At 32.1% G+C, this 11,056-nt stretch overlaps 1 protein-coding gene across 1 annotated transcript; it reads right to left on the reverse strand.

Annotated features, from left to right (window-relative positions):
• Positions 1 to 604: 604 nt before the first annotated feature.
• LOC124537402 (cuticle protein 3-like) lies at positions 605 to 8,514 on the reverse strand. Its single transcript, XM_047114236.1, has 4 exons — positions 8,430 to 8,514; positions 6,528 to 6,711; positions 4,750 to 4,977; positions 605 to 784 (listed from the first exon to the last, which is right to left on the reverse strand). The coding sequence occupies exons 1-4, from the start codon at positions 8,436 to 8,438 to the stop codon at positions 684 to 686; spliced, it is 522 nt and encodes a 173-aa protein (XP_046970192.1). The 5' UTR covers positions 8,439 to 8,514; the 3' UTR covers positions 605 to 683.
• Positions 8,515 to 11,056: the final 2,542 nt, after the last annotated feature.

Consider the following 11,056-nt stretch of genomic DNA (forward strand, 5'->3'; position numbering starts at 1 on the left):
ATGTCTTAATTATGTAAACATAGGTTCTTATTGATTTCATAAGGCAGATGAGGTTGCATGAGGTAATGATGATACAGATAATTTAATAATTGTTAATTATACGGAAAGTTATTCAAGATGACCTTTCTGCCTTTTTGTACTTCTATAATTCATAGTTATTTGATTTTTGTATTGTTGAAAAAATAAATTTAATTTAAATAATACAGTCATGTTCTTTTTAGGTCAATTGACTAAAAGACTAAGTTAATAGGTCTTGCGGCAACTATAGTGTAGTATATTTAATCAATTTAATTGGATATCTATTTATAGAGATTAATTTAGCAATTGATCGAAGAAAATTTACTCATTTGAAGAAGACATTTATTAGGATTGATGAAATACTTGATGATGATTTGTTGCCAGTGACGCGTTTAACTAAAATATTATTAGTGATGTTTGTGTTGTGCACATTAGACAAATATTTTTCTGGAACACGATTACTCTACTTTTAATTGCCAAAATTGTTTCATGAACGAAAGAAATCACAAGACAAACTCAACGCTTACTCCAAAAAAGCTTCAATCATATGGGATAATTTTAATTACGATTAAAATGAAAAATTATATAAAAATGATAATCAATTTATTGCGTAAACATTGCACTGTACAAAACTTAGTCTAATCGATGGCACGTATACGTGTTGTTCAGAAGCGGTAGGGCTTTCCGAAGGGCAGGATGTACCTCGGGGTAGTGTAGGTGCGGGCAGCAAATACGCCTTGGTCGTATTTACCCGCATGGTAGCTACCTGGAATTTGTAAAAGAAAATTTTAATTATATGAACTGACTTGATGAAACTATTTAGTTTAATTTGATATTAGAAGGCGAAAGAGCGAGATAGAAAACGATACAAAGAAAATGTTTGGCATAGAAGACAAAAATCAAAAATATATTTTTTGGAGATTATAAAAAAATATATTGATGTTGAAATAGAATTATTTTTTTTATAATAACTTAAGACATAACAATGCGTCATGCATATCAATAACTATGAGTTTCTGTGGAACATTTTTTTTTTTATTATATAAGTTAGTAGGCTACCGTTTAGGTTGACCTCATGGTCAATGGACACCACTTGCTCGACATTGGCTTCGTAAGAAATATTAACTATTACTTACATAGCCTGAGATGAGAGCTGATCAGAAATTCTGCCACATGTGCGTTCCACCAACCCACTTTGAAACAACGTGGTGGAATATGTTCCAAACCCTCTCTTTAATGGGAAAGAAGGTCTTATCCCAACAGTGGGAAATTTACTTTACTTTACCTACATAGCCAATGTGACACCTTGGATTCTTGTGCCTCTAGTTACACTGACCATCCAAAACAACAATAATTGCTATTTGACAGTAACATGGTCAATAAGTGGTGCTTACCATGTATGTATAATTCCAAGTTAGCAAACGTCATACTTTTTTTGTATCTGTTTTATAGGGTAGCGTTTTACAATTCTTTTTTTTAGGTATAGGTTAGCGGACGAGCACATGGGCCACCTGATCGTAAGTGGTCACCATCACCCATAGACAATGTGCCACCAACTTTGGGAACTAAGATGTTATGTCCCTTGTGCCTCTAGTTACACTGGCTCACTCACCCTTCAAACCGGAACCCAACAATACTAAGTACTGTTATTTGGAGGTAGAATAACTGATGACTGGGAGGTACCTACCCAGACGCGCTTGCACAAAGCCCTACCACCAAGCACATATCATGACAATAATGTAGATTTAAAAGCTTCAGGTCATAACTTGATATGAAAATTTGGTTCGTATGTTGCAGTTCCTTGTCGCTGTCATGATGGATCAAAGATTCGTGACACCGTCGAAACAATAAATATCAAAACGTCTAGAATATTATTTTAAATATGACGTATTGTAATCATTTCGTCATCTTGAAATGTTACAAGAATACTGATATTTGTATACAAAGATTAATTCGTCCTATTTAGTAAAACCTTACCTTTAAAAAAATTCAGTCTGTTAGACCTTTTGTCTATTCTTGTTATTTTGAAATATTTTATCATTGCTTTTTTTCATTTGCGAGACTTACTATAATGACCTCATAATGGTACATAAGTTCTTGTGCCGTCAACTATCGCAAACAATCACTGCCTAATATTGTGTTCTATGCAAACAAAACTGGTATAACACTTCGCCTTATTGCCTCCACTGGTAAAAGGAAGGCTCGTTCAATTTTTACCCAGAGAATTGGACTTGCCATTTAAAGAGGAATTAAAGGCATTTCTTGCCTCCATTGAGGCCTCAATGTTAATAATACTAATTAGTAATTAGACGAGCATGAGCCAAGCACGAGTTGAATTATAAACACAAATTAATAGTGAGTAATAAATTATTATAGTGCTTGCCTGGGTTTGAACCCGTAATCATGCACAAGATCAAGATGCACGCGTTCTAACCACTGGGCCATTTCAGCTCAAAATGTTTTCTATGCACCAATAATTACAAAGGCTAGTTAATACTAGCTTGCCATTTAAAGAGGAATTAAAGGCAAAGGCAAAGGCGCTAACTTTTAGATAATTCTAAAAGTTAGCGTTGACTAATAGTTCATATAAAATTGTGATACGAATCTTTTGATGAAACCCGACGTAAATGTCGCTAATATCACACGAAGTGAAGATTAATGATTGTTCCTTAATGTTCAAGTGCAATAATTTGACTTAGTATTAAAGTTACTGGAATAATGAGTAATTATGATTGACATACTTCATCATTCGAAAATTGACTTACGCTTGTATGGAAATGAGAAAAAACTTAATGAATAACCTAGTTAACTCTAGGTATGCTCTAGGGTTACCCAGTGTAAGGTTATTCTAAGAAGTTATTTTGACTTTTGTTTTAAAGGAGAGGTCTACTGTTTAACAGGTATGTGTGTATGAATGTTAAAATATATGTTTACCATTCTTTTTTTTAATCTTCGCTACGTAATTATCCCGTTATAATCACTAAATTCAGATATATATTTAATATATGTTTAAGTATTTAACATATTTTAAAGGAGAGGTCTACTGTTTAACAGGTATGTATGTATGAATGTTAAAATATATGTTTACCATTCTTTTTTTTAATCTTCGCTACGTAATTATCTCGTTATAATCACTAAATTGAGATATATATTTAATATATGTTTAAGTATTTAACATATTTTGACATCACTTTTGTAAAAATATAGTCACGCTGAATTCTCAGCCATTATGATTTGATCTAATATGTTTGAAATGCAACACTAAGGTATTTTATTTTCTCTTGTTGTGCCTCCAAGATCTATATAAGTTTATATAACATACTTGGTAAATTCATAAGTATTTTTTGTTACGCATTCGGACGCTATGAAAATTAACACATGTTAATAACTATAATCAAATTACACGCGTGTACGAAATATTATGTAGGTTTTTTAGTTTAACTTTCACTTCTCAAATTGTTGCCAAAATTATACGCCATCTCTTTCTTTTACATATGGTGTTCTATATTTGTTTCATCCACACACTTCGTTAAAACGGAGATATGAATGCGAGAAATGAATTTTATTATTATTTTTTTTAATTTGGCGAATATAAAACTCTCTTTAGAAATTGTAAGGCTGCTAATTGTTGGTATTATATTTATTAAATTGAGTACTATCAGATCTTAGCATAACTAAACTTGCACCTTTTATCCATATGCGAGGGAAAGAGATAGCAATAATTTTATATGTCTCATTCTAAGCTAATGTGAAACAGGAAGTTTTTTGTCAGATAATTAATAATAGTTGTTTAATTGTTATATTAGCATGGCTTTTTAATCTTTAATTATAGCTTACTATGATATATAATAACTTTTAAATTGAAGAAAAATCAGAATAATATAATTCTTGTTTTTACTTTACTCAAAATTCTCGACTTTACTTTACATACAAGCCTATTGATTCACTTTGTTTATTGATGACAACCTCATTAAAATCCGTTACGTAGTCCAAAAGATCAAAGTGTGCAGGTGGGAACGACTTTGTTTTTTACTGTTTAAAGATGGCGAGCGTTATTATTAACGAGATGATGTCCATCTATAATAGGATAGGTTCTTCAAGAGGGATAAGATTGATTATACTGCTTTAGTGGCCTAGTGCTTAATTGATACTGCTAGTGCTTAATTGAACTATGCAGAGTTTGAAGTCGGGTCGATACAATCTCGATCAATTTTCTTCCAATGCACCTTTTTTATAGTAAGATTGGCGGACGAGCATATGGGACACCTGATGGTAAGTGGTCACCATCACCCATAGACAATGACGCTGCAAGAAATATTAACTATTCCTTACATCATCAATGTGCCTCCAACCTCGGGAACTAAGATGTTATGTCTCGTGCCTGTAGTTACACTGGCTCACTCACCATTCAAACCGGAACACAACAATACTGAGTACTGTTATTTGGCGGTAGAATAACTGATTGAGTGGGTGGTACCTACCCAGACGGGCTTGCACAAAGCCCTACCACCTAGTTATATATTAGGTTTATTATAGGGATTAATCGATTTTTGGTAGTATGATAGTAATCCCCATCTTGGAAGAATATATCTAACAAATATCACAGCATTCACCTAGGTGTCTATTACGTATAGAACAATTTCGTGAACCTTCAGCGTACGTTCTGGTTTATAGTATTACTATTACTTGTTATGTGATTGCCTGATATAACATACATATATTGGTTCTTACCATCATCAAAGATGCCATTCGCCTCATCTCTAGCGTTCTCCTGTAAAGCCTTGGCAATGGCTTCGGGTATTGGTGGAGCGGTCGGCAGGTGAGCACCCTGAGGCTGGAAGCCGTTGACATCAGCTGTGTACCTCACGCTATATATCTGTCCATCGTCACCGGTGTAGGAGTAGCCACCTTGAGCTTGAATGCCATTTGCTTCTACACCGGTCTCCTCAGCTTGGATTCCTGGAAATTATTAATAAGGAACTGTTTATCTAATGAATAAATTAATACATAGTAATTATTAAATAAATAATAGTATAGTATGATATAAATAGAGCAGACACAACCCATTGGTTTAAACACAAAAATCTTAACAAAAATTGTAGAAAGCAAGCACTACTGTATTTCAACATGCCTAACTGATCTCATTTTCGACGTTGATAGAAAACATCGTCAGGCAACCTACATGTATTAGATAAAAACCTACACGTATTTGAGCAGTGTATTGGAACAAGATCCTTATCTCAACCGATGACCAGTCCTTAGCCAAGCAGAACATTTATATGCTACTTATGTTACTTTTAAAATAATCTAACCAAATTAAAAATCCCATTTTAAACATACAATTCATTTGAAAACAGAAACGTTTCCAAATATATCTTATAATACCTAGATTGAATGAGCGACCTTTATATCACAATACGGGTATCATAAACTATACGGCTTGTGATTACTATGAAATAAAATCTAACGTTTAATATGAGATTTCAAAATTATATCGACACATGTCCTAACGTTAACCTTGTTTAAATTTTTGTAATAATTTTAAAGTTGGCAGCGATCGTAAATTTTACATACATATATTAATGTAAATATATTGCATTAATTTACATAAGTCTAAAGATATCATAGCAGAAGAAATTGCTTTAAAGTATTGTTAAGTACTCAGTTCTGTTCGAAGGACGAGTGAGCCAGTGTAACTACAGGTACAAGGGGCGTTAAGTCTGCTCCCAAGGTTGGTAGCGCATTAGCGATCTACGGAATGGTTAATATATCGTACAGGGCCCTTGTCTATGGGCGATGGTGACCATTTATCATCAGGTTCACCCATATTATAAAAAAAAACTAATTCTGCTTCTAAATAAACAAATATTAAAAAAAAAATCTGTCACTTTTTTTTTCTTCTTGATAACAAAAACAGCTTATTTTCGTCATCGTTATTTGCTTATTTATGTTCTTAGATCGACTTACGCTAGTTTGGGCCTATACCTTTGCAGAATATTTGCATATGAATAAATATTATAGATACAATGTATATGAATTGATTAAATTGATAACTTTTAAGTTACAAATTAAGCATTTATTAATATAAATCAAACATACATATAATAACGAATGTTCAATGAGAGATTCAAATTCAATTGTAATTATTATAGAAAATTTAAACATACGGTATTATGTGTGTTTCCAATATTCTTATTTTCATTTCTGTAATTAAAATTAGGTATTTTGGAATATATACTTGAAACGAAGCTACTCAGATTCTTTTAAATAAATTAATCCCGATAGATTTAAACAATAACAAAAAATCGTATAGAATAGAAAGAGACAAATATAGAGAGAAAGAGAGAAAAGTTTTTCTGTAGGATTCGATCGCCTATTCGGAGGTATAACGATTTTTCTTTACTGTAAAAGAACTTCATTTTCAAAAATAGGACATCGTTTGAAAATGGAACAGATAATATATTGTACTTATTATGTATGTGTATTTATCTTGGAGGTGGCAAACTTACCATTTTCCGTGTCGTATGCGAAACGGTATCCTTGTTCGTTAACATCGGAGACTGATCGTAAAATGGCTGCATTCCTCTCCAGTGCAGCTCGAGGTCTGTCCTGGTAGTAGGCGCGGTACTGAGGGGCCACGTAGCCGGGGAGCGACGCTGCTGCGCACGCGCCGATAAAAGCTGCTAGGATGAGCTAGAGAAAATATTTGAAATTAATATATAGATAACTTATAAGATTAGGATTAGCAAAGACAAAATAATTATTTCACATCTGTGTACTTCGGAATAATGGTTTGAAAAGGCAAGATATAATAAATTTTTAAGTCTGTATAGTGTTATGATAATGTTTGTCAATATATTTTTTGCCAGATAAATAGTACTGAAAATGTTCAGAATTTTTAATACTAGGAGCTGACTTCTGATTAGTAATTAATATACCTAATATATTAGAAAATTAAAAGTATCGAATCAAATCAAAATTTCTACTTCGACACTCTATCTTCTATATTCTAAATAATATCTCCAATGCATACGTTTTTTTGAAAGGAACATTTTATAATTTAAAATTAATTTTAATAACATATACATATGTGTTTAATATTATATATGTAATTAATATGTCTGATTTAATCAGTATAGAATACATTTAAAGCTTTTAATATATATGTAGGAGCTGAAGTCATTATGATCATATGTGGGAGAAGCACCTAAGATACTTAGTCAGTTTTGAATAACAATATGTTATTGTTATTATGTTAAAAAATAAACATATATCAAACGTGACATTGAACTACTTATGTTATATATATTTGTATTAAAAAAAAACATATGCGAAATTCAAATTTCGAATGAAAGTCTCCAAAAGATTGGGTCACTTGTAATTTATTAAGACTTAACAAAAAGTAAAATAACTTACTGTAATAAGTATTAAATAGTAAAAATGCTTCAATTCCAAATGTGTGTTAAGCCTTTCTAGGTCCGATAAAAGCACTGGTTTACTGGCTTTGGGTATGCACCCTATGTAGAGTTTATTATAGGTAAACAATGTAACCAACATATCATGTTATTCAGTAGAGATGTTATCGGATGTAATTCGAAATTTAAATTCAGCATCGAATGTTCTGATTCATTATTTTTTTAAAGTGGATTACGTAGGCAGTTGATCGATTCAAATCGACTATTGTGCAAAAATAAATATAAAAATTGATTTCTCGCTAAATGTATTAGTTATACATATAGTAATAAAATGTTACTACACTAATGGATTAAACATTACTTTTAATGATATGTATTTACTATTAAAATGTTTAAAGTACATTATAGTCAGTAAGCTCAGTAGAATCTATCTCTTGGGCTCTTATTAACTATCAAAATGATGATATTTAGTTATTAAAGCTTTACTAATTACAGTTTGTTTAGTGTGCTAAGTAATAACTAACTTAAATTTTCCCTTCATTAATCATTTGATATTTAACAAAAGATATAAAGATTATAGTTCATTTATATAATCAACCCCAAACAACATATTATATAGGTAGATTAACTGCCCCCATTTCATATTCATATGAAATATATTAGTTGAATTTGTATTAGAATTAATTATAAAAATATATATGTCATATGACTATGTTAGTAAGTATTACATGATATTAGTAAGATACATTGGTTATATAGATGTCTTAAAATAAATAAAATTTTATAAGCAAAACTCTATGCAATAAAATAAAACCCAGCAATCCAAAACCAGGACAAAAATGAATTTTATCTTAATATAAGTTATATTCACTGTATTAGTTTATTATGTTTACTTTGAATAGAATCATAATACACGTAATTGCGTCAAATATATGCAATTTTCTGAGCTGATTGTAACGAAGTCTTTCAAAATAAATAATAGGTCGTTTGACGTACCAATTTCATGTTGCCGGTTGAAGACGCGATCCTCGAATGATGAGTCTGGTTCCCAACTCGGTTTATATACTAAACACCATCAATATTGGCAATGTCAAGGTTGAAAATCTGTTCGCCTTAAGACCTATAGCACATTGAAGAGTAAACTAATCTCATTGGATAAGCTCTACATAAAAATTGAACTGTAATAACAATGAAATAGAGTCGTTTTTTTATTTTTATTTCGTAAATAAATAATGATACGGAAATCCAAATAAATAAATGAGAAAGTAAAATCTGAACAGATTGATTTTATAAGGGCTATTCGCGACAGGAACGTCGCAGGTTCGATTCCTGGGTGACCTAATGTCATTAATTTTTAGTGCAATCAGAGACGAAATAGGTAAAGCACTTTAAACTTCAATAATAATAAGGAATATGTTTTTACGTTTATTGATGCTATAAAAATAATCACAAAGTATCAAATGCGCTACCGATATTGGGAATGGTGTGTATTATTCCAGTAGTTACACTGGCTCACTCACCCTTTAAACCAGCATTCAAAAACATTAAGTGTGTATGGTTAGCAGCGTATGATAAATGTATAGTAGCTAAATTTCATTATGTTTAGCCTAACTGTAACAAAATTGAAATCGAAATCAATAAAAACATATGCGTATTTATTGAGCATGCCATTCTAGCGCTTACATCAAAATAATAAGTATCAAAATCGCGCAGTCATCTAAACATAAAAACGAATAGAAGCTCTGTAACTTTTAAATATTATTGTTATTATTAATTTATGGCTTACTCTTTTGTAACACATTAATTTCCCATCGCGTATAAAAGCCTCTTATTTTGTGTGTACTAACTAAAATAAACGCTTTATCTAAATGCATGTATAGACACGGTACATATACCAAATTAATATTTTTTTACAATCTTTGTCCGTCTGTTTGGTCCAGTTTATCTATTCTCCAAAAGTCTTCAAACCAAAGACAATAGCAATGAATTCAATTTTGTAAATAAATTTAATGACTAAACATCATAAACCCAAGTGAACTTACTAGCGATGTTAAATACTAATTTACGGTGTGATAAAAAGTGTTACAGTGGATCTTTTTTTTTTGGTATAGGTTGGCGGACGAGCATGTGGGCCACCTGGTGGTAAGTTGTCACCATCACCCATAGTCCCTTTATGTCCCTTGTGCCATTAGTTACACTGGCTCTCACCCTTCAAACCGGAACACAACAATACTGAGTACTGTTATTTGGCGGTAGAATAACTGATGAATGGGTAGGTACCAAGTAAATCTTCAAGGATCGTTTCTTAGACTTAGACATATTTGGTAGTGGTAGAGCTTTGTGCAGTGCATGTTCTATTGGCCAAAAGCAATATTTGGTCATTGCATTACTGTGTAACATGTACAAGTGCAACAATGTAACAAGTGCAGTGTACAAGCAGAAGAGACATAAAACGTAAGTTGTCAAGATTAGTGGTGCACTAACGAGCTAAGGGTTGATTAGTATTTATCATATATTAAGACACCCTTTGTTAGGTGCGGCAGACACCAGACATTAAAAAATTTAATGCTTATATCAAAGAAAAAAGATATAGAAGGCTCAATACAAGATTATATTAAAGAAGAGACAGCGTCAATTTAGTAAAAATCAGCCATTAGGGAGTTTATTGCCGGTTCTTTTTGGTAGAACCTACTTTCCATCTCTCATTTAATTTAAAGCAATAAAGATTTTTTTTAACAAACGCAGAACAGTACGCAGTACTGTTGTGTTCCGGTTTGAAGGGTGAGTGAGCCAGTGTAACTACAGGCACAAGGGACATAGCATATTAGTTCCCAAAGTTGGTGGCGCATTGATGATGTAAGGAATAGTTAATATTTCTTACAACGTCATTGTCTATGGGTGGTGGTGACCACTTACCATCTGGTGGCCCATATGCTCGTCCGCCGACATAGTCCATAAAAAAAAGAATTTTTTTTTTGCTTTTGCTATCCCAATATTTTTATTTTAAATAAAAATTAAATTAAATAAAAATCTTTTAGTATCTCCGGATCTCACTTATAATAATAAATTGTATATTGAAATAAACAAAAAGTAAACTTAACGTAGCATTCAATGATGACCCGGAATAATATTGTAAAAGTTTAAAAATAAATTCACATTAAATTTATAAATGTTGAGATTTTTAAATCGAACGAACACGTTTTATCGATTCTGTGACGTTGGAGGATTCGTATAAGTTCCGTTTAGTTAACTGATCATAGTGAACCGAATTATATAACTTTCTCTTCCTTCGTTGACTCTAAAGGTCATTGACCTTGAATTCTGGCTGAATATAACCTGTACTAGGTTATATTAAGCCATAATTAAAGGGATAGGCTATCCATACTGTCAGTGGCTGTTTCAAATAACAATAACAAACAACAACAAACAACAACAGCCTGTAAATTCCCACAGCTGGGCTAAAGGCCTTCTCTCCCTTTGAGGAGAAGGTTTGGAACATATTCCACCACGCTGTTCCAATGCGGGTTGGTGGAATACACACGAGGCAGAATTTCTATGAAATTTGTCACATGCTGGTTTCCTCGCGATGTTTTCCTTTACCGCTGAGCACGAGATGAATTATA

This window comes from Vanessa cardui, chromosome 18 (genome assembly GCF_905220365.1).
Source record: "Vanessa cardui chromosome 18, ilVanCard2.1, whole genome shotgun sequence".
Lineage (NCBI taxonomy): Eukaryota > Metazoa > Arthropoda > Insecta > Lepidoptera > Nymphalidae > Vanessa > Vanessa cardui.